Source organism: Salvelinus namaycush, chromosome 1, assembly GCF_016432855.1.
Source record: "Salvelinus namaycush isolate Seneca chromosome 1, SaNama_1.0, whole genome shotgun sequence".
Lineage (NCBI taxonomy): Eukaryota > Metazoa > Chordata > Actinopteri > Salmoniformes > Salmonidae > Salvelinus > Salvelinus namaycush.
In genome coordinates, this window is record NC_052307.1 from 38,364,036 (window position 1) to 38,389,570 (window position 25,535).

General features: G+C 41.2%; 2 protein-coding genes across 3 annotated transcripts in view; one reads left to right on the forward strand and one right to left on the reverse strand.

Moving 5' to 3' along the window:
• The window catches only part of LOC120055203 (syntaxin-binding protein 1-like), a 32,585-nt gene extending 22,312 nt beyond the window's left edge, over positions 1-10,273 (forward strand). For both annotated transcript variants that reach the window (XM_039003127.1, XM_039003135.1), the window contains exons 18-19: positions 3,893-4,047; positions 9,022-10,273. In XM_039003127.1, the coding sequence (XP_038859055.1) occupies positions 3,893-4,047; positions 9,022-9,095 (229 nt within the window). In that variant the 3' untranslated portion in view covers positions 9,096-10,273. The remainder of the gene's footprint in view (positions 1-3,892; positions 4,048-9,021) is intronic.
• A 6,855-nt stretch (positions 10,274-17,128) lies between these two features.
• Positions 17,129-25,535, reverse strand: part of LOC120051554 (whirlin-like) — a 96,747-nt gene continuing 88,340 nt past the window's right edge. Inside the window, exons 12-13 of the mRNA XM_038998498.1 lie at positions 25,311-25,436; positions 17,129-17,341 (exon numbers count right to left, since the gene is read on the reverse strand). Of these exons, the coding sequence (XP_038854426.1) occupies positions 17,129-17,341; positions 25,311-25,436 (339 nt within the window). The remainder of the gene's footprint in view (positions 17,342-25,310; positions 25,437-25,535) is intronic.

Consider the following 25,535-nt stretch of genomic DNA (forward strand, 5'->3'; position numbering starts at 1 on the left):
AGCCCAAATCCCCGTGATTTGCGTGAAGAAAAGTCAGAGAAAAAGAGGTCAGGCTGCCTTCTGAGAATTCGTAGGCAAGCGAGTAAACTCCCACTGCCATCCATTCTATTGGTCGATGTGCAATCATTGGAAAATAAAATCGATGACCTAGATCAAGATAATCCTACCAACGGGACATTAAAAACTGTAATATCTTGTGTTTCATCGATTTGTGGCTGAACGACGACACGGATAATGGTCCCGTGTGGCTCAGTTGGTAGAGCATGGCGCTTGCAACGCCAGGGTTGTGGGTTCAATTCCCACGGGGGGACCAGGGTTCAATTCCCACGGGGGGACCAGGATGAATATGTATGAACTTTCCAATTTGTAAGTTTCCAAATTATGCCCAATCAATTGAATTTACCACAGGTGGACTCCAATCAAGTTGTAGAAACAGCTCAAGAATGATCAATGGAAACCGGATGGACCGTAGTTCAATTTCGAGTCTCATAGCAAAGGATCTGAATACTTATGTAAATAAGGTGTTTTTGAATTTTTTTAAATAAATTTGCCTAAATTTCTGAAAACCTGTTTTTGCTTTGTCATTATTGGGTATTGTGTGTAGATTGCGGAGGATTTTTTTTATTGAATCTATTTTAGAATAAGGCTGTAATGTAACAAAATAAGGAAAAGTCAAGGGGTCTGAATACTTTCCAAAGGCACTGAATACCATCCAAATAATGATGATCCACGCTTCTTTGAAAATATATATATAATAAATGATTAACCCTACAAGCAATACAAGACTCTATTATGATGGGGGGATATTATAATACGGTTTTAAATACCTCTATGGACCGTAAAGGAAATCACACAAAAAACTATCATCTTTATGCCCTTACGGTAATCATGAATGTCATGGATATATTGGAATATATGGAGGCTTAAATATCCTGACCTAGTGAAATATACACTGCTCAAAAAAATAAAGGGAACACTTAAACAACACAATGTAACTCCAAGTCAATCACACTTCTGTGAAATCAAACTGTCCACTTAGGAAGCAACACTGATTGACAATAAATTTCACATGCTGTTGTGCAAATGGAATAGACAAAAGGTGGAAATTATAGGCAATTAGCAAGACACCCCCAATAAAGGAGTGATTCTGCAGGTGGTGACCACAGACCACTTCTCAGTTCCTATGCTTCCTGGCTGATGTTTTGGTCACTTTTGAATGCTGGCGGTGCTTTCACTCTAGTGGTAGCATGAGACGGAGTCTACAACCCACACAAGTGGCTCAGGTAGTGCAGCTCATCCAGGATGGCACATCAATGCGAGCTGCGGCAAGAAGGTTTGCTGTGTCTGTCAGCGTAGTGTCCAGAGCATGGAGGCGCTACCAGGCGACAGGCCAGTACATCAGGAGACGTGGAGGAGGCCGTAGGAGGGCAACAACCCAGCAGCAGGACCGCTACCTCCGCCTTTGTGCAAGGAGGAGCACTGCCAGAGCCCTGCAAAATGACCTCCAGCAGGCCACAAATGTGCATGTGTCTGCTCAAACAGTCAGAAACAGACTCCATGAGGGTGGTATGAGGGCCCGACGTCCACAGGTGGGGGTTGTGCTTACAGCCCAACACCGTGCAGGACGTTTGGCATTTGCCAGAGAACACCAAGATTGGCAAATTCGCCACTGGCGCCCTGTGCTCTTCACAGATGAAAGCAGGTTCACACTGAGCACATGTGACAGGCGTGACACAGAGTCTGGAGACGCCGTGGAGAACGTTCTGCTGCCTGCAACATCCTCCAGCATGACCGGTTTGGCGGTGGGTCAGTCATGGTGTGGGGTGGCATTTCTTTGGGGGGCCGCACAGCCCTCCATGTGCTCGCCAGAGGTAGCCTGACTGCCATTAGGTACCGAGATGAGATCCTCAGACCCCTTGTGAGACCATATGCTGGTGCGGTTGGCCCTGGGTTCCTCCTAATGCAAGACAATGCTAGACCTCATGTGGCTGGAGTGTGTCAGCAGTTCCTGCAAGAGGAAGGCATTGATGCTATGGACTGGCCCGCCCGTTCCCCAGACCTGAATCCAATTGAGCACATCTGGGACATCATGTCTCGCTCCATCCACCAACGCCACGTTGCACCACAGACTGTCCAGGAGTTGGCGGATGCTTTAGTCCAGGTCTGGGAGGAGATCCCTCAGGAGACCATCCGCCACCTCATCAGGAGCATGCCCAGGCGTTGTAGGGAGGTCATACAGGCACGTGGAGGCCACACACGCTACTGAGCCTCATTTTGACTTGTTTTAAGGACATTACATCAAAGTTGGATCAGCCTGTAGTGTGGTTTTCCACTTTAATTTTGAGTGTGACTCCAAATCCAGACCTCCATGGGTTGATACATTTGATTTCCATTGATCATTTTTGTGTGATTTTGTTGTCAGCACATTCAACTATGTAAAGAAAAAAGTATTTAATAAGAATATTTCATTCATTCAGATCTAGGATGTGTTATTTTAGTGTTCCCTTTATTTTTTTGAGCAGTGTACATGGCGGAGGCTCAATCAAGCTAGTCATCTTGACTACTTTCTTATGTCATTCTCTGTGGCACCAAAAGTTTAAAAAGTGTTTATAGGGGACAGAATGCGGTCGGACCATCACATCATTGCATAGAAGTCCCGAGGCTGTAATCGCTGCCAAAGTAAAGGGTCTGAATATTGATGTAAATGTCATATTTAAGTTTTTTTTATTTTTAATACATTTGCAAACTTTTCTAAAAACCCATTTTTGCTTTGTCATTATGTGGTATTATGTGTAGATTGATTAAGGGGGAAAAAAACGATTTAATACATTTTAGAATAAGGCTGTAACGTAACAAAATCTGGAAAAAGTCAAGGGGTCTGAATACTTTCCGATAGCACTATATATATAAATATACACTACCGTTCAAAAGTTTGGGGTCACTTAGAAATGTCCTTGTTTTTGAAAGAAAAGCATACTTTTTCCATTAAAATAACATCAAATTGATCAGAAATACAGTATAGACATTGTTAATGTTGTAAATGACTATTGTAGCTGGAAACGGCTGATGTTTTATTGAATATCTACATAGGCCCATTATCAACAACCATCACTCCTGTGTTCCAATGGCACGTTGTGTTAGCTAATCGAAGTTAATCATTTTAAAAGGCTAATTGATCATTATAAAAAATTATAAAATTATTGGGCACAGCTGAAAACTGTTGTTCTGATTAAAGAAGCAATAAAACTGGCCTTCTTTAGACTAGCAGCAGCATTTGTGGGTTCGAGTACAGGCTCAAAATGGCCAGAAACAAATAACTTTCTTCTGAAACTCGTCAGTCTATTCTTGTTCTGAGAAATGAAGGCTATTCCATGCGAGAAATTGCCAAGAAACTGAAGATCTCGTACAACGCTGTGTACTACTCCCTTCACAGAACGGCGCAAACTGCCTCTAACCAGAATAGAAAGAGGAGTGGGAGGCCCCGCTGAACAACTGAGCAAGAGGAAAAGTACATTAGAGTGTCTAGTTTGAGAAACAGACGCCTCACAAGTCCTCAACTGGCAGCTTCATTAAATAGTACCCGCAAAACACCAGTCTCAACGTCAACAGTGAAGAGGCGACTCCAGGATGCTGGCCTTCTCTGTAGAGTTGCAAAGAAAAAGCCATATCTCAGACTGGCCAATAAAAAGAAAAGATTAAGATGGGCAAAAGAACACAGACAATGGACAGAGGAACTTTGGTCCATCCACAGATGTTCAACAAACTGTCAGTAGACTATTATCAACATCTCATCAGCTTTTCTTTAGCCTTTCAGTAGCATCTCAACAGTATGTCTCATCATAAATGGACTATCCAAATAAAGTTACTTGAATATCTTCCCCTCTCATTGCAGTGCCCGGTACGGTAACTGGCATAAGAACAAGGGCCCCACAGAGATGAAGACAGGTCCCCGAGTCATCATCTTCATCATCGGAGGCATGACCTTCAGCGAGATGCGCTGTGTCTACGAGGTCACACAAGCCAATGGAAAATGGGAAGCCATCATTGGTGAGTTGGCAGCATATGTAGAGTTACATGTTTTACTGTTTTGTGTTCTGTTTTTCTTTATCGAACATGGGAATATAAACTGTGAATAAATACATAGGCCTAGGCGATATCCATGGGCTGGTTGCACTAGTTGGATGTATTCCTGGTCATCAAATAAAATATACAACTGTATTTGTCACATGCTTTGTAAACAACAGGTGCAGACTAACAGTGAAATGCTTACTTACGGGTCTTTTTCCAACAAAGCAGAGTTAAAGATAAATGTATATATTTGTAATATACAGTAAATAACGATAACGAGTAAAACTAACATGGCTATATACAGGGAATACAGTACCAAGTCAATCTGCAGAGGTACGATGCAATTGAGGTAGCTATATACATTTGAAGTCGGAAGTTTACATACACCTTAGCCAACTACATTTAAACTCAGTTTTTCACAATTCCTGACATTAAATCCTAGTAAAAATTCCCTGTCTTAGTTCAGTTAGGATCACCACTTTATTTTAAGAATGTGAAATGTCAGAGTAATAGTAGACAGTGATTTTATTCCAGCTTTTATTTCTTTCATCACATTCCCAGTGGGTCAGAAGTTTACATACACTCAATTAGTATTTGGCAGCATTGCCTTTAAATTTTTTAACTTGGGTCAAACATTTCAGGTAGCCTTCCACAAGCTTCCCACAATAACTTGGGTGCATTTTGGCCCATTCCTCCTGACAGAGCTGGTGTAACTGAGTCAGGTTTGTAGACCTCCTTGCTCGCACACACTTTTTCAGTTCTGCCCACAAATTTTCTATGGGATCGAGGTCAGGGCTTTGTGATGGCCACTCCAATACCTTGACTTTGTTGACCTTAAGCCATTTTGCCACAACTTTGGAAGTATGCATTGTCCATTTGGAAGACCCATTTGAGACCAAGCTTTAACTTCCTGACTGATGTCTTGAGATGTTGCTTCAATATATCCACATAATTTTCCTGCCTCATGATGCCTTCTATTTTGTGAAGTGTACCAGTCCCTCCTGCAGCAAAGCACCCCCACAACATGATGCTGCCACCGCCGTGCTTCACAGTTGGGATGGTGTTCTCATGCTTGCAAGCCTCCCCTTTTTCCTCCAAACATAACTATGGTCATTATGGCCATAAAGTTCTATTTTTGTTTCATCAGACCAGAGGACATTTCTCCAGAAAGTACGATCTTTGTCCCCATGTGCAGTTGCTAACCGTAGTCTTTTTTATGGCGGTTTTGGAGCAGTGGCTTCTTTCTTGCGGAGCGGCCTTTCAGGTTATGTCGATATAAGACTCGTTTTACTGTGGATATAGATACTTTTGTACCTGTTTCCTCCATCATCTTCACAAGGTCCTTTGCTGTTGTTCTGGAATTGATTTGCACTTTTCGCACCAAAGTACGTTTATCTCTAGGAGACAGAACGCGTCTCCTTCCTGAGTGGTATGACGGCTGCGTGGTCCCATGGTGTTTATACTTGCGTACTATTGTTTGTACAGATGAACGTGGTCCTTTCAGGTGTTTGGAAATTGCTCCCAAGGATGAACCAGACTTGTGGAGGTCTATAATTTTTTTTCTGAGGTCTTGGCTGATTTCTTTGGATTTTCCCATGATGTCAAGCAAAGAGGCACTGAGTTTGAAGGTAGGCCTTGAAATACATCCACAGGTACACCTCCAATTGACTCAAATTATGTCAATTAGACTTTTAGAAGCTTCTAAAGCCATGACATCATTTTCTGGAATTTTCCAATCTATTAAAGGCACAGTCAACTTAGTGTATGTAAACTTCTGACCCACTGGAATTGTGATACAGTGAATTATAAGTGAAATAATCTGTCTGTAAACAATTGATGGAAAAATTACTTGTGTCATGCACAAAGTAGATGTCCTAACCGACTTGCCAAAACTATAGTTTGTTAACAAGAAATTTGTGGAGTGGTTGAAAAACAAGTTTTCATGACTCCAACCTAAGTGCATGTAAACTTCCAACTTCAACTGTGTGTGTGTGTATATAATATATATTATATATATATATAGCTGAAATAAATCCTTCTCTCTACTATTATTCTGACATTTCACATTCTTAAAATTAAGTGGTGATCCTAACTGACCTAAGACAGGGAATTTTTACTAGGATTAAATGTCAGGAATTGTGAACAACTGAGTTTAAATGTATTTGGCTAAGATGTATGTAAACTTCCGACTTCAACTGTAGGTAGGGGTACAGTGACTAGGCAACAGGATCGATAATGGACAGTTGCAGCAGCGTGTACTGTGAGTGTGTGTGGTGTCAGTGTGCATATGTGTGTGTGTGCTGGGGTGTCAGTGTAAGTATGTGTGAGTGTGTGGGTCCAGTGTCCAGTGTGTGAGTCGGTGCAAGAGAGGGTCAAAGCAGGGAGTCCGGGTAGCCATGTGATTAGCTATTTAGCTGTCTTGTTTAGCAGTCTTATGGCTTAGGGGTAGAAGCTGTTCAGGGTCCTGTTGGTTCCAGACTTGCACTGGTACCGCTTGCCGTGCGATAGCAGAGAGAACAGTCTATGGCTTGGGTGGCTGTAGTCTGTGATTGATAATTTTTTGGTCCTTCCTCTGACACCGCCTGGTTTAGAGGACCTGGATGGCAGGGAGCTCGGCCCCAGTGATGTACTGGGCCATACTCACCACCCTCTATAGTGTTTTGCGGTCTGGTGCCTTGCAGTTGCCGTATCAAGCGGTGATGCAGCCAGTCAAGATGCTCTCAATGGTGCAGCTGTAGATCTTTTTGAGGATCTGAGGGCCCATGCCAAGTCTTTTCAGCCTCCTGAATACTTAGGAACTGTGGAAATCATTAGGATATACAGTTGATATCCTATATTGCTGTTCCACTGTGTCTGACTCTGCTGCTGCTACTGGGTGGAATCAGCTTAGTGTGTTAGTGGGCTTAGATCAGATGGTGTTTCTGAGAATGCATCAGATAGTGTGTTGTGACTGCAGGGAATGGATACCAACAGTGGCAGGGACAGGACACAGTAACTCTACGAAGGTACTGAATTACATTGATCTGTAGATTAGTTATCTATCAAAAGCCAAGCCTAGGTCAAGTTAAATGACTTAGCTGCTTAGGGTGCCATTTAGGACAAGAAAATAAGCTTAATTCATGTTATCTGGAGAATGTTCTTTCACACATGTTAACTGCTTTTACATTCTTTTTTTGTTGTTGCCGCTAATATTTATCTTTTTAGGGGACCTTACCATTTTGCATCAGATAAAGTGTGACAACTCCATCTCCACCTCCACACGTTAGAATAATGTCATCTGTCGTAAGACAATGGAGATTTTACACAAAAACAGAGAATGAGATTAGGGTGCAATGTGAAAGCCTTTGTCCCTCCTTAGGTTCCACCCACACACTCACTCCCACCAAATACCTAAAGGAGCTGCAGCACCCTGACTTCCTGGACCCCAACGCTGCCCCCGAGGAACCAGAGCCTGCCCCTGCAGAATGAGAACACACACTGAGAAGTAAAGATAGTTGTTGTGATGTGAAGCCACCTTTTCTGATCTCCCTCAGCCTCACCCCACTTCCCCTCCTCTGGCCCTGGGCCCGGGTTCCCGATAGCAATGGAACTTAGGCTTTCAAGTGTTTGAAAGATGCATCGTTCCTACAACAACCGAAGACGTAACATGCATTTCCCAAAACACTACGCAGAACGAACGTTGGCTAAGTGTGTCGTTGGAGCGTGTGTCAATACTGATATAGGTTCGAAAGAAAGGCCCAGCTGCTCTCGGATCATCTTTCTCCATTGAAATCTTACCTAAACATTATAATTATTCCACAATACTGCCGACGGATCAGGTCCTAGAGAGATATTATCACCTTTTGGCTGCAAATATTGAGGCGGCTTATTCTAATGCCTACCCTGGAGCCTAATAATGCATTAAATCACAAATTTGGCACATCAATGCGCACATATTGTTACACATCATGAAATATATATATATATATACTGTATATGCAGAGGCCTATGTAGCCTACTGTATTATTTTTTTGAAGCAGTCATCTCGGTTTTCTGTTATCCTTCACAGACATTGCCAGCTTAGTATTTGTAGTCAACTTCGATTCGAAGTTATGGGGGTCCCAGAGAGACAGATAAACAGCTTGATTCTATGTTTAGTGGAGAGATCTTCTGTGTATAAAGTGACACGGAAGGGCAAAAAAGGCATCAAACGGCGCACTTAGCTGTTTTGAGGCAGTCGGAAAATAACGAGCGTTTTTCAAGTGCAACTTTACTAACGATGGTTTTGGGAAAACAGCTCGGAGATTTAACGGTGCTCCTACGAAGGTTCTAACGATGAACTTAGCCTTAACTAGCCTTAAGATGCTTTCGGGAAACCGTGCCAAAGACTCTGTCCCCTGTTGTGCATCCCAAATGGCACCCTTACATTGCACTACTTTTGACTAGGGCCCATAGGAAAGCACATTTTGATTCTACTGTTTGTGATCTATCCCTTTGTTCCTCACGGTTCAGTGGATTGTTTGTTCTCACCTCTATTCTTTGTCTGTATGTGTGTACTTGGTTAGTGGTGCTGTCGTCTATTCTGTTTATCTTGTCTGTGCTCTCTGTGTCTGTCCTTTGGAGATTTGTCCTTGTGGTGTGCTGTATGCAGACAGTTGTCAATAGCTCCCATTTGTAATTTATTAACAATCAACAAGGCACTATGTCGGAATTGTATTTAGCAATGTAATATTTCTTGCACAGGTTTTTTAAAATGAAGCTTTTTTGCCCCTGTATTTTTTGTCGTTTGGCTGAAAATGACATGTTTTAGAGAAGCATATAAAAGCTGAACCCATGTCTGCATATGTGATTTCTGCTGTCTGTGTATTTCTCTCAATGTCATTCCAATTTGGAACTGTACTGTACTCTAATTAACAGACGAGCCTAGTTCAAACTGAGAAGATATGTGTAGTTCTCTCTCTCTCTCTGCTGCAGGATCAACCAATATCTTCACCCCTACACGCCTTCTTCAAGCCCTCAAAGACATGGATAAGCAACAAGATGTTTGAGCTGAACAGCGAAGAGCTCCCTGGCTGCAGTTGTCCCCTCACCTAACCTACAAACTCTCCCAACTGGCATACATGAATAGTCAGGACCCAAGACATAACAAGCCCTTCTACTCTATACATAAGACTGAAGAAAACAAATGGCAGCATCTATTTCTAGCATATCCATGTCATGTATTCAGATATCATGTTTCAATAGAATTACATAAGATCCCTCAACCAGAGAACCACATAATGTTTTAACTACTGTACATACACCCTTAATGATTGGATGGAAGAGTAGAGATTGAGTGTACGCTGGATAACTGTTGATACTATGAGCAGTAGATGTAAACTGCCATCTCAGGATGCTGTTGTTTCACTTCCTTGAAAAGGAAGCCAGTCATAGAGGAGATTAGATTAGTGTAGTTGGAAATTGAAGAATTATTTAGGCTGGTGTTTGGTGTAGAGTGCTCATCATATTTCAGATAGGAGTATAAAGGCACCAACTGTGAAGATAGTGGGATGGGATCTATGTATAACGTTCCCCCCTCAAAAATATTTGCAAGATTCCTGTGTTTCTAAGACTGTCTGTTTTTTAGTGTCATTATATCTTTCGTCTCAGTGCTTGTAAACATTTCCGGAACATTGAGCAAAAAGACCGATTTTTACTTTCAGTATTTTGAAAAACTATTTTAGAATTTGGAAACTTCACCACCATTTTAAAATGAGAAACATCGTCCGTCTCACGCAATCAGTAGTTAGTAGAATATATGCCATGCTGTATCAATGTTTTGATGGTGATTCACCGAACTTTGGACATGACAATGTGAAGCCACTCTGTACTGGTGGTCATTTAGCGGTAGTAAACAATACAGTAGTTGGACAGTGATCAAACATTGGAAAGTTCTTCCTCTATTAGTTTAGTTGTCTGTCTCTGTTCATTAACATTATGTCACTATATTGACTTGATTTGTCCTTTCCTCTCCCTGTAGTAGTTACGGTCATTTCCGTTCCACTTTCCAGTGTTGACACCGTCATGACGCAACAATTTGTTGTCATTGCAGCTGTTGTTGTTGTATAGTGATTTGTTAGCTTTCTATCAGAGTGATCTATTATTTATTAAGAGATATTAGTTCCCGTAATACCAGTATAACTTATCAGAATTCGATGCTTGGAAGTGATTTATCACAAACCGTACTCTTTCTGAAAATATCATGTACTAAAGCTCCAATAAAGGCTTCAAATAAAAGTTGGTCTTGTACTGTTACATTACTACATGACTATTGAAATACATAGAGTGCATTCGGAAATTATTCAGACGCCTTCACTTTTTCCAAATTTTGTTACGTTAACAGCCTTATTCTAAAATCGATTTAAAAAAAAAAAATGATTCTCATCAATCTACACACAATACCCCATAATTCCAACAAACTTCTAAAGCTTTTGAATATTGTGGGGGTTACTTCAATAAATGAAACATTTCTTTGAATGGTAGGACTAAATTAATACTATGTTTTGTGGGTGGGACTAATAAGAATACAAATGTAAAATATACTGTGTCTGTAAAATGTATATAGGTTCAGAACTTTTGTGAAATAGCACAGTTAATAATATGTGGCAAATAGAAATCAAACTGGATGGAATCAGAAATATAGGAAGGCCAGGACAAAAATAAAAACAAAACAGAACGATTATAAAATAGATTGTGTCTGTGAAATGTATATATTATGTACAAGCTGGAAGTAGAAGCCTAAGTGTTATTGTTTATTAGTTTATTCCAATTAGGGGAGGGGCGGTAGAATTGTGAGAAATAATAAAGGAAAATACATTTTAAAAGGATATGTACATGTGTGTGTATGTATGTATGTATATATATATATATATGTGTGTATATATATCATATATATATATATATATATATATATATATATATATATATATATATATATATATAAATAAATCTGTTTTGTTCGACAGAAGGATACCCAGCAGTGATGCAGCTTCAACTTGCAGGTATATTTTAATTTGTCACTGATTATCTCCTTACGTAATGAATGTATAGCCAAAATAGAACTCCTACCTGACATAATAGAGAAAAATGCAGTACATCGAGTCATATGTGCTATCCTATTTAATAGCTCTATAATACGAGTCTCTCTGTTGAGCACTGCGAAGGAAGTTCAAGGCCATATGTTTGTAGGCAGTGGCTGCTGAGCCAACTGAACACTATGTCAGCCACCAATTTATGGTGACAGCAGAGGAGGCTGGTGGAATGAGCTATAGGAGGAAGGGCTCATTGTAATGGCTGGAATTGAATAAATGGAACGGAATCAAACGTATGTTTAATACGGTTCCATTTATTCCATTCCAGTCTTTACAACGAACCGGTCCTCCTATAGCTCCTTCCACCAGCCTCCTCTGGGTGATAGTCTATTCTTAATTGATAAATGATAAATGAAATGAAAAATATTTTGAAATGTTATAGCTATACAACCAAACCAGGCAAAAAAAGATCTAAGACATGAGTTGGTAAATCTTTATTCAATTCACTTCAGTGTGGCATTGTTATGCACTCTATAGACTTCAGGAATATGTCTACGGCCTAGATTCAATCAGATCAAGCATTAACCGGTGATAGCCAACACCCGCATTGCTGATACTTTGCCGGTGTTGGAGGTGTCAAATCGGTGAGCAGCTACTTGTGATCATTTTCAAAAAGCCACCTCCGTCCTACTGGTATTAGAAGTTCAGAATGAGAAAGTGTAGGCTATATAGAAATAATGACGCTCAAACTGAAAATCATTCAACGAAATGGTGAGGATTTCTGTCATCCTAATCGAGGTGTAGACTACATCTTACATTCCAGTGTTCAAACTTTTAAAGAAGGCTGCATGGGATTTCTCTTAATGCGGCTCCATGCAGCCAATGGCAATGTCCGCTTTAGGTATAATGCCAAAAGCCGCTTGTGGATTTCACAGCTCTAATGCAGCTCCACCTCCGACACCGCCAAAACAACCTCTATACAGATGTCGGATCTGATTGAATAGAGTCCTAAGGTTTTAGTGCAGTAAGCATTTGGTTATGATTGTACACCTCTAATATTGTGTCAGCTCTGTAGTAGTAAGATGCACTATGTTACTATGATATGCTGCTACAGCTATAGTGCTGAAACATTAGCCTGGTCCTAGACCTGTTTGTGCTTTTTTTTGTCAAATTTGTATTACGTTTATTTGCAGGGACAATGCACAACATAAACATAAGTCTCAAACCACTGAGGATTGATGTGTTGCACCAGATTTCGCTTACAGCTACTTTCCATCTGTAGCCAACTCCATTGCTGTCATTGTCAAGCCAAACATTGCCATGACAATGAGTGACAGGGAGCTGGCATGATAGCACAAACAGACTGGCACTCAGGCTACTAAATCATTGTCCAGCATGATTTCTTTTTTTACAATACAGCCTACTCTTGGGTAACAGAAGGCTGGCACAGAACAAAAAAAAGGCAAATTAACTGACAATGTATTACCTATAGCAGGTGAGGGTGTTGTAATGTTACATCACTTTTATCTTTGCACCAAAACAATGCAAAATAATTGCAAATACTCACGGTAACAGTATGTGACATCAGTTGAAATATGATTGTATTTGTCACATGCACCGAATACAACAGGTGTAGACTTTACCATGAAATGCTTACTTACGAGCCCTTTCCCAACAATGCAAAGTTAAAAAGTAAGAAAAGTTAGCAAAATAAAGAAAGGAAATAGTAACACAATAAAATATCAATAATGAGGCTATATACAAGGAGTACCGGTACCGAGTCAATGTGCAGGGACATTTAGTTGACAATATAGTAAGATGAAAAACCCATTGTAAACCTAAAGTAGACTATTTACAAGTCTGCTGCATCATGGCTGCGTTTACACAGGCAGCCCAATTCTGATCTTTTGCCCAATTATTGGCAAAAGTGATGATCTGATTGGAGGAAGAACCAATTAGTCAAAAAAGATCAGAATTGGGCAGCCTGTGTAAACCGGGGCAAGATGCAGCAGACTTGTAAATAGTCTACTTTAGATTTACATTTTCATCTGACTGTATTGTCAACTGATGTTCACATACTGTTACTGTGAGTATTTGTAAATCTTGGAATTATTTTGGTGCAAAGTGCCAAAAGGTGATGTAGCATTATATCACCCTCACCTGCTATAGGTAATGCATTGTATGTGGTCAATCAATCAATAACCAACTGGAACCTGAGCAAATACACTCTGAGCAACTAGTCGAATGAGAGATACTGTAGAATGTGACAGCAGACACAGGAATAATACAATCATATTGTTTGTAGTTGTGTGATCCTTCAAACAGTAATGTAATCTGTCACTCTATATATATCTATACATCTATTTACAGCATATACAGTGCATTCGGAAAGTATTCAGACCCCTTGACTTTTTCCACATGTTGTTACGTTACAGCCTTATTCTAAAATGGATAAAAATGTTTTAAAAAATCCTCATCAATCTACACACAATATACCCCATAATGACAAAGCAAAAACAGCTTTTTATGAATTTTTGGACATTTATTAAAAAACAAAACAGAAAAACCTTATATACATAAATATTCAGACCCTTTGCTATGAGACTCGAAATTGAGCTCAGGTGCATCCGGTTTCCATTGATCATCCTTGAGATGTTTCTACAACTTGATTGGAGTCCACCTGTGGTAAATTCAATTGATTGGGCATGATTTGGAAAGGCACAAACCTGTCTATATAAGGTCCCACAGTTGACAGTGCTCGTCAGAGCAAAGACCAAGCCATGAGGTCGAAGGAATTGTCCGTAGAGCTCCGAGACAGGATTGTGTTAATGCACAGATCTGGGGAAGGGTACCAGGATTCTTCCTAGAGCTGGCCACCCGGTCAAATTGAGCAATCGGGGGAGAAGGGCCTTGGTCAGGGAGGTGACCAAGAACCCGATGGTCACTTTGATAGAGCTCCAGTGTTCCTCTGTGGAGATGGGAGAGCCTTCCAGAAGGACAACCATCTCTGCAGCACTCCACTAATCAGGCCTTTATGGTAGTGGCCAGAAGGACGCCACTCCTCAGTAAAAGGCTCATGACAGCCCGGATGTTTTTCAGCAGCAGGGACTGGGAGACTAGTCAGGAATGAGGCAAAGATGAACGGAGCAAAGTACAGAGAGATCCTTGATGAAAACCTACTCCAGAGCACGCAGGACCTCAGACTTGGGCGAAGGTTGACATTCCAAAAGGACAACAACCCTAAGCACACAGCCAAGGCAACGTAGGAGTGGCTTCAGGACAAGTCTCTGAATGTTCTTGAGTGGCCCAGCCAGAGCCAAGACTTGAACCCGATCGAACATCTCTGGAGACCTGAAAATAGCTGTGCAGCGACGCTCAGCTTCCAACCTGACAGAGATTGAGAGGATCTGCAGAGAAGAGTGGGAGAAACTCCCCAAATACAGGCGTGCCAAGCTCGTAGCGTCATATCAAAGAACACTCAAGGCTGTAATCGCTGCCAAAGGTGTTTCAATAAAGTACTGAGTAAAGGGTCTGAATACTTATGTAAATGTGATATTTCAGTATTTTATTTTGTATAAATTTGCAAAAATGTCTAAAAAACAGTTTATGGGGTATTGTGTGTAGATTGATGAGGGGAAAAAACCAATTTAATCCATTTTAGAATAAGGCTGTAATGTATAAAAATGTGGAAAAAGTCAAGGGGTCTGAATACTTTCCGAATGCATATATGTGGACAATATATATGTATCATGTTTGGACTGTTTGCAGTCACAAAAACATGTAATTTGTATAATATTAAAAAAGACCTACAAACCTTTAGTCTATGATAATCTGTTATACTCTTATTGAAAGATGTATCATTAGTCATTTTATAGTCTCTTACTCTTACAACAGTTCATCCAGTTCAAGACATCTATCAACAGCAAGCAATGTGTTGTGTCCCAAATGGCACCCTATTCCCAATATAGTGCACTACTTTTGACCAGGGCCCATTCGGGAAGTAACTGGTGCCAACCTCCCCGTTATGGTGACAGGATATCCACTAGTATCTCACTACACTAGCATACACTGCCGCTGATACACTACATGGCCAAAAGTAGGTGGACACCCCATTAAATTTGTGGATTCGGCTATTTCAGCCACACCCATTACTGACAAATGTATAAAATTGAGCACACATTCATGCAATCTCCATAGACAAACATTGGCAGTAGAATGGCCCGTACTGAAGAGCTCCGTGACTTTCAACGTGGCACCATCATAGGATGCCACCTTTCCAACAAGTCAGTTTGTCAAATTTTTGCCCTGCTAGAGCTGCCCCGGTCAACTGTAAGTGTTGTTGTTGTGAAGTGGAAATGTCGAGCAGCCACACACAAGCCTAAGATCGGAATGCGCACCGCCATAGGACTCTGCAGCAGTGGAAACACGTTCTCTTGAGTGATGAATCACGCTTTACTATCTGGCAGTCCGGCGGACAAATCTGAGTTTGGTGGGTGCCAGGAGAACGCTACCTGAACGCTATAGTGCCAACTGTAAAGTAGGAATAATGGTCTGGGGCTGTTTTTCATGGTTTGGGCTAGGACCCTTAGTTCCAGTGAAGGGAAATCTTAATGCTACAGCATACATTCTAGACGATTCTGTGCTTCCAAATGTGTGACAGTTTGGGGAAGGCCCTTTCCTGTTTCAGCATGACAATGCCCCGTGCACAGAGGTCGATAGTGAAATCGTTCGCCGAGATTGGTGTGGAAGAAGTTGACTTTTGGCGATGTAGTGTACAGTATATTCTCTCCCATACACACAATGTGCATTATGGCTGCTGCTGCATCCCCTCCACCCCCAGCTCTGCTAATAGTGAGTCAGTTACCTATAATTGACAAGTTATTTATCTGTATAACGATGCATTAGCAGCTCCTGGACTAATTTACCTCTCCCAGGATCACTCTCTGACTCTTCATTACCGTCTCTGATTCAGCTCTACAGCTCAGATGAAGTACCTTTGCTAATTTTCAGTATTGTCTCTGCTTTTATCTACTGTATATATATATAGTAGATAAAAGCAGAGACAATACTGAAAATTAGCAAAGGTACTTCATCTGAGCTGTATATATATATGTATATATGCATATGGAAGTGTATGAAAAAGGATTCTTAATGTAATCACAAAATTCACCACACAGCCAATTAACCAATACTGTATACCATGAACACAAAGTATAGAAAACGAACTGCCCTTATAAATAAAAAATGAATCAAGTAAATTAATAAAATCCATAAAGAAATGTGATCCTCTTACATACAGACGACCTAGTGTTATAAATAGCTCAAATCCTCTACCTAAAAGGTGTTTCAGTGTTATATACAATATATACGATACACAATATATAGGGTGTTCATAAACATTACAGAACTTATACAAAAAAAAGTATTTCAGAGATAGCATAAAGGTATAGTTCGACTAAGATTAGATACAATTTCTGCCCATTTTCAAAGCACCATCTTGGTATAACCACTTCCAGGGGAGAGCTGCTACGAATGGCAGACCTATTAGAGAGGGGAGAGCAGGGAGACTGAAAAGCAGCTCAATGGAATGACATAACTAATGACATCACAGCATTGATATTGTTGTTATAAACGGTGATTTTCAAGATTTCAGTTCAATACTATTAGGTTCCATTGGTGGGTTCTTCTTAGGTTCTATTAGGTTATATTGGGGAGTTCTTAATGCAGAATGTCATGCATTTTGGCAATACAACTCTACATGGCAAGCCTGGTTGCGATCTACAGACAAAAAAGTGGGAAGGGAGAACGGGTTTAGACGAGACTAAGGTAGATTTTTTATATTAACACTCAGACCTCTCCCTCCTGTTCTCTCCTTCTCCATCCGTTTCACCTCTTTAAAGTGCAAAGTCCTGCTAAAGCCCCTGCAGGAAAATGGGAACAAGCACTTCATATTTATTTCACAAGTTCAGGTAGTCCCTGCCTATTTCAGTCCGTTTTCTTCTGTATGGTGGCTAATGAATACGACCCTGCAAAAGGCCCTGCAGGAGAGCTGCGTTGAACTCTGTGACCAGGAAGTCAATGTGGTCCCTCTCTTTGGAGTTGAAGGCCTCAGCGATGATGCAAGCAGCGTCCTGGTGCTCACGGCCCCTCAGGGAGACACCGTTCACTTCCAGAATCACCTGACCCACCTTCAGCTGCCCACAACCATGTGCCGAGCCCCCCTTCTATAAGAGAGAGAGATGTGGGGGAGAGTGAGAAAGTGAGAGAGAGAGATACAGAGGGGAGAGTGTGAGAGAGAGAGAGTGAGATACCACAGTGTGCCATCACACCAGCAAGATTTGTGACCTGTTGCCACAAGAAAAGGGCAACCAGTGAAGAACAAACACCATTGTAAAGACAACCTATATTTATGTTAATTTATTTTCCCTTTTGTACTTAAACTATTTGCACATAATATGACATTTGAAATGTCTTTATTCTTTTGGAACATTTGTGAGTGTCATGTTTACTGTTCATTTTTTATTGTTTGTTTAACTTTTGTTTATTATCTATTTCACTTGCTTTGGCAATGTAAACATATGTTCCCATGCCAATAAAGCCCTTAAATGGATAATTAATTGAATTCAGAGAGACAGAGAGAGATACAGGGAGAGAGAGAGATAATGAAGCATCATCCTTGTGGCAGAAATAAAGCGCTAAAGAGAGAACGAGAAGATATGAAGCGAAGAGAGAAGAGGAGAACATGGTTGGCGGTTTCAAGGAAAGGTTAGAGACAAAATACAAAGGTAGAGGCTCTTCTGATTAATTGTCAGAAGAGATTGAGGGGAGGAATGATTTGGCACTTTGTGCAGGGTGGCCTTCTATCGGTCAGGCCAAATAAGGACAAAGACATCAGGGTAAAGAAATCAGGCTAATCAAATCAAATACCATTTTATTTGTCACATGCTTGTAAACATCAGGTGTAGACTCACAGTGAAATTCATACGTACGGGTCCTTTTCCAACAATGCAGAATTAAAGACAAAACATTTAATAAAAAATGTATATAATGACCCAAGGAATAAATACACAGTGAAAAACGAACAACAGTGAATCACTGTGAATTACTCCCATCCTCAAGCAGGCATTGACCATCAGAAGGAGCAACATCACAACATCTGATAAGCTATGGATGACTCCTCAAATAAAGGAGCTCAATGTCGATAGGCCGAGAGCTTTCCAATCAAAGGACAACAGTGAGTACCAGAGACTGGGCTCCAAAGTGGCATACCTGGGGCAGCAGGTGGTTAAGAGCATTGGGCCAGTAACCGAAAGGTTTGCCGTTCTGCCCTTGAACAAGGCAGTTAACTCCCACAACAACTGCTCCCCGGGCGCCAATGACGTGGATGTCGATTAAGGCAGCCCCCCCACACCTCTCTGATTCAGACGTGTTTCAGTTGAATGCATTCCGTTGTGCAAATGACTAGGTATCCCCTTTCCCTATCTCATTCAACATGCTAAGAAAATATACTGCACTAGGAGGATAAAGTCTCTCATCTCAGGACTAAGGACAGCAGAAACTGGTCCATTAAAAAGCTGATGGGAGATGCAGAAGACCAGAGCGAGAGAGATGACACAAAGACACAAGAGTGTGAAACCCTGAGTCTATACTTCTCTTCTGTGTGGAAGGGTGCCACATGCAACCTCCCAAGCTCGGAGGTTGAAGACAGCATTTTGGCAAACATCACTACTGATACCTACAGTATTGACAGGTCAAAATACTTATTCTCAAGGTGAACGGGAGGAAAGCAGCTAGCAAAGATGTAGTGGGGTAATATTTGATATATGCATATTATATATACACCTCACATGCGACTCATAATAAGACTAAGCAATTAGCCTATAATGCTTTTTATCTGACTCCATGAAGATAACTAAAATATACAAGCAAGCTTTACATGCTGACCACACCGCTCGCGTCGTATGCGCAATCGTTGCAAAATAAATGTACACATACATGTTATTCAATCATTGCACCCACACTGCTTGCACGAGTCAACGAGTGTCTGCGTAGCCAGGCGCTAAAATAGAACTTGGTTCTATTTGTGATGCTTGATGTGCTGCAAGTCCCGCCTCTCCCATCTCCTCATTGGTTTTTAGGAGCATATACCCACGTGCCATCTCCTCATTGGTTTTTAGGAGCATATATCCATGTGGGTGATTGAAAGATGAACTGAGGTCCACACTCCAGTTCAGTTGGTGGTGGTAATGCACCTTAAAGTTGGTTGCCAACCTCTATATAAAGGCCAAAGAAGAAGAAGAAGCCTTTAGGAGGAGAGATTATTATAAACAGACTTTTACCCTTTTATCTGTGGATGAATTGTCAGAGTAGAGGACCTTGTGCATTTCAGGTAAAATAACAACCCAATGTTTATATCCCAGGACAAATTAGCTAGCAACAGCAAGCAAGCTAGCTAAATTGCCATAAATGTTTAATGCTTTTTGACCTGTCCCAAAATTAATATACTTGGTTCAGTTTGTTTTGATATTTCAACCTGCGTGTCCTGATCGTGTCTGGTGTGAGTGGACAAAATCAACATGTGCGCGATGGGGCACACGGACACACGCGCACGAGCGGTCTGGTCAGCATGTTAGGCAATGAGTTGGCGTTGACGAGCAAGAATTGGTCTGAGAATTGTCTATATCAAAATGCAGATATTTAAGTGATACCGCCCGAGAAGCCGGTGTTTGGAGGATACTGGATATTGGCACAGGTGTTGTTAGGCCCGAGTTGAAGTTGAAGGCCGGCAAACTGTGCCAATATATCCTCCAAACACCGGCTTCAAGGGCATTATCACTTTTATACAACGGGTTACCAACATATTCAAATAATATTAAAATAATGATTTACATATTTTCATTAAAACCTTTATTTTGATAAATGGGTGAAACGGTTCACAAAACTCACGATTCGGTATGATACGATACAGTGGTGTCACGGTTCGGTACGGTTTCGATACATTGACAAAATAAATGCCTGAGAAATATGTAATTTTTATTTAGATTTTCCATTTATTATAATAGTAAACATGGTTAGCTTGAATTCCCAGGAGCATATGGAATCAAAGGGACAACAAAAAAACAGCAGTGCCTGCCTTATAACATGAAATAAAATAGTAATTTAAAACAGAACTTCAACCAGAGTGCATAGTCCAACAGCATATATCAAAATTAAGTCACATAGCAGTGCCTTAAACAAAATAGGACCACTTGAGACTGGTTACTTAAAAATATATATATATAATAATCAGATTTTCAAGTTTTTCTTTAAGAAGATTAATTTATCGAAATTATCTGCAGTGAGCACAGATCGGCTTGCTGTGGAGAATGCGCTGTGGAGAATATCCTTTCGCTAGGGACAGAGGTCCCAGGCACAGCCAGGTAGCGCCTTGCTAACATGGCAACATGAGGGTATATTAACTCTTTGGTCTTCCACCATGTAGGTGGATCAGCATCCAGGGGAATACAGTCCACTTCCCTGTACGAGGTCACCTCCTCCTCTATGACCTTGACCTTTGACTTGGTTCCCTGCTCCTGGGTCGTGAACAACTCTCCAAAAAGCTCAGCCATGGCAGACTTCTTTTCTGGAGGAGAACCCCTGTTGTCTGCTATCTCTGTAAAGGGGTTGGCTCCTGTGGTATCTATGGCTTGACCCTGCAGAATTACAATTAGATGAATATTACTGTCTCTGAAGTGGCTTTAAAAATACGATTTGTTGTTAGAAATATACATCAGACACTATTAGGACAATTACAATTATAACTTTATAATTAATTGTTAAATCACTAATTAATAAAATAAATGTCACATTAACAAAATAAATACAATACCTGTTGTATATTGGTCACAATCTCTGCTGTGAGTTCATTGTAAACTCTCAGACGAGCAGCAGCATCCAGGTGCAGCAGGGACTTGAACCGGGGGTCCAAAGCGGTGCTCTTGTGTAAGAAGTCTTTGACACCAGGGTCAGCATATCTAGGCTCCAGGTTAACTCTGATAGCAGTCTTGACATCCCTTGCTGCGGGTTCATCTTCATCAGATGCCACCATTGATTTCAGGATCATTGTTTTCATAGGCTGGACCATGGAAACTGATGGAATGCTCTCAGACTGTTTTGAGAGGTTTGCACACTTTGATAACTTCCTCTGCTAGTCTTATGTCATTTTCAGACAGTCACAATATCTTTGACATTCTTCCTCACAGCTTGATCAGTCAGTGTAGAATACACCGCAACTTTCTGAACAAGGTATCTCTCAACCATGTTATGGCTTGAGTTCCATCTAGTAGGGACATCTTGGATTCGTTTGTGGTATGGGAACTCCAGCATGTGCAGCAGTTGTGCTTTTGTGAAAAGCTTATGAAGGAATTAGCCGTTAGCTAAATGCAAAGGAGCAACATGGCAAGCATTGGCGAGCCAGAACTAGAAGACGCGCCAGTATCATTTAGGTCTGCCGTCTGGGAACATTTCTGTTTCCCTGTAAACTATGACGGGGATTGCCAACGAATGGTGGATAAAACTTCTACAACATGTAGGCGCTGTTCATTGCCGATAGCCTATTCGAGTGGCAATACGCGTAACATGACTACTCATTTGCGCCGAAAACCCTTAAGTGCCAATCAGTGGGACTAGGTGAAAAAATGAAACCACGTCTCCCCACAGCCTTCAGGCAACAATATGCGGCTGACTCCGGTAGGGCTAAATAAATCAACGCAGCGATAGCAAAATCCATAGTGGCAGATATGAGACCTTTCTCTGTGGTAGAGAATGCGGGGTTCAGAAACATGTTTAAAGTGGTTAAGCCGCGCTTCACTATTCTTTCTCGTACACATTTTGCCCAGACATTAATACCTGCTTTATACAAAAGAACAACTTGAAAGCGAGTAGTCAGAAACGCGGTCTGTTGCTCAAACAACAGACAGTTGGACGAGCTACCTTACTGTAATGGCTCATTGCATTACCGCAGAGTGGGAGATAAAAAGCCATGTCCTTCAAACACGAGAGTAGTCACAGCAGTGTAAACTTGGGGGAAGAGCTAAGGGACGTAATTGGAGAGGGATAATGTAACGATTTCTGTGACCACTGACAACGCTAGAAATTTTGTAAATGCAGTTGCACTAGCTGGATTGGGGCCACAGATAGGATGCTTTGCTCACGTTATTAATCTAGCATCTCAAAAAGCAATGTCAGTGAATCCAATCTCTCGCAGCACTAGCAAAGACCAGGAAGGTGGTATAAGCTAATTGCTGCTACGATGTTCTCAGCTCTGTTCTCGCTGGAGTGAAATAACTAATGAGCGGAGCTGCGGACAACTATAAACAACTTTATTATTATGTGGATATTTTGCCCATGTTAATTTATACTTTTTTCCCTAGTTATAATATATGATTAATGTATTGTTCAGTTCGCAGTGCGTACCGAACCGTGGACCCTGTACTGAACGGTTCAATACGAATACACTTACCGTTTCACCCCTAATATATATATACACTACCGTTCAAAAGTTTGGAGTCACTTAGAAATGTCCTTGTTTTTTAAACAAAAGCACATTTTTTGTCAATTAAAATAACATCAAATTGATCAGAAATACAGTGTAGACATTGTAATGTTGTAAATGCCTATTGTAGCTGGAAATGGCTTATTTTTTATGGAATATCTACATAGGCGTACAGAGGCCCATTATCAGCAATCATCACTCCTGTGTTCCAATGGCACATTGTGTTAGCTAATCCAAGTTTATTATTTTAAAAGGCTAATTGATCATTATAAAATCCTTTTGCAATTATGTTAGCACAGCTGAAAACGGTTGTCCTGATTAAAGAAGCAATAAAACGGACCTTCCTTAGACTAGCCGTGTATCTTGAGCAACAGCAATTGTGGGTTTGAGTACAGGCTCAAAATGGCCAGAAACAAAGACCTTTCTGATCCTGGATCACTACTGCCTCTGTTCTGGCGGATTCACTAAACACAAATGCTTTGTTTGTAAATCAGGTCTGAGTGTTGGAGTGTGCCCCTAGCTATCGATGAATAAATAAAAACAAGAAGCATGCTTGCCTTACTGCTCTCGCTGTTCCTTCACTGTTTCCTACAATGTAGTCATTCAGCAGACGCTCTTATCCAGAACGACTTACAGTCAGTTCATTTTTTGGTAGAAACCCCCCACCCATCACAGTTATTGCAAGTAGACCCTTCTTCAAAATAATTTTCCTCTATCAGCAGAATCAGCGCCAGGAAGAAAAATATAAGTGTGGGATGTAATAACACCCTAACAACAATTATATTGGACAGCAGCAGTCCCCACTTAAGTTTAAGCCCCCTGCAATCTACCCTCATTACGACAGAGGGGGAAGGCATTCCAACTAACCAACAATGTTTACTCTTTGGAAAGCAGTGGCACTCTAGCGTTATGCAATAGCTGCTGCAGAGCCTTGAAATTGGCTGTGACAACCTATTGTTTATAATGTTCTTATCGCACCATATCCCCAGATGTGTTAAGGCTCTATATCATTAAGTCAGTAAAACAATACAATTCCATTAGTGTTGACTGTCATATCCTGAAATAACCTCTTCAACCATGTCACTTATAATTCTCTGTATGACCATTCAGAGCCAACCTAATGTATGCGTGTCAAATAGAACCCTATTCCCTATGTAGTGCATTACTTTTGACCAAGGCCCATACACTCTTAGAAAAAAGGGTTCCAAAAGGGTTCTGTGGCTGTCCCCATAGGAGAACCCGCTTTCGTTCCAAGTATAGCCCTTTTTGGTTCCATGTGAAAGACTTTTGGGTTCCATGTAGAACCCTCTGTGGAAAGAGACCAAAATGGGTTCTTCAAAGGGTTCTCCTCTGGGGACAGCCGAAGAATCGTTTTAGAGTGTAGGGACTATAAGCACTAAGGTTGCCATTTGGAAAACAACTATGGACTGTTACTGAATCATAGACAGTATCATTAAATGGTGGGGGGAAATAGTTGGAATAATGAGGCGGTGTGATATCCCTGCTATGTTGATAATGGGCGAGGCAGCGAGTGTTGTGTTAGATGAACCTATAAATGAGTGGGAGTCGGTCCAACAGGACTCTATTGGACTACTGATATTTATGGGGGCTGTTCATGAGGAGTCATTGATATGGAAATCTCTGCACCGTCACACATACACCTGTTTCTGTCACGCCTGCTCCCGCTCTCCCTCTCTGGCACTCGGGGGCGCCAGGCTGCCTTTCATTACGCACACCTGTCACCATCATCACGCGCATCAGCGCTCATTGGACTCACTTGGACTCCTTCCCGTTTTGATTGCCTTCCTATGATATGTCTGTTTCCTCTGTTTCATCCCTGTGCCAGCATTATTGTTGTTTCCGTTTCCCCTGTCCAGACGCTGTCTGTATTCTGTTCCTGTCCATTGGTTATTAAATGTTCACTCCCTGTACCTGCTTCTCGTCTCCAGTGTCAATCCTTACATCAAGACTGTTCTTGACAATAATATTTAAATACACATGCAGGTCCACTCACAATGACTATGTCTGTCTACTCACACCTGAAAACTAAACATGAAAACACGTGTTCCTTATTGGACAAGTTCAGGTCGACCCTCCATTTTTGGGTTTGCTTCCGTTTTGTTCCTAATGAATATGGGCCCTGGTGACCTGAATTGATCATCCAATCCAAGACTCCTGAGACTAAACAGGTGGTAGAAAACTTTCTTCAACAAAGTTACAAATCCCCAGGAGAGCATCCTTTACCTGATTTGAGATTCTGATCAATGCAAATATAGGCTGCTATTGCGCACATAAACAGATGCTCGGGGGAAAGTCACATTTAGGATGAAAGTGAAAATGGTAATTCTGTCATTTTTTATGCTTGCTGTTTATGCAATAAAAAATATATAAGTATGGCACACCTTCAGGCGCAACATGGGGGGGTCTACATTCACATAAGGACAAAGTAGTTCTTACTATTTACAGACATCACAGTACAAAAGCCCTGTGTAGTCCTCATCATGCTACATTCATGTTCAGAGTTATCCTAAATGCCGGAGTATGATAAGGTGACGCAGAATCATCTGCTTTTACCCGGAGCCCCATAAACCCTGGTCAAAAGTAGTGCACTATTTTGGGAATAGAGAGCCATTTGGGACGCAGAGGTCTCTCTTTCTCACCTGTATGGTGACGATGCGTGGCAGCGGCTGGCGTGTGTTTGCCCCTCCCTCTATAGCGATACCCAGAGTATTGGCATTCTTTACCACATGTACCAGGGTAGGGGTGGGCACTGGAGAGCCAGGCTGCTGCAGGGAACACAAGAAGAATGAGGACATTGAATAAGGACAAAAAGACAGAAACAAGACAAACACTACGGTTAACGGATGGACAGGCACTGAGTGTAC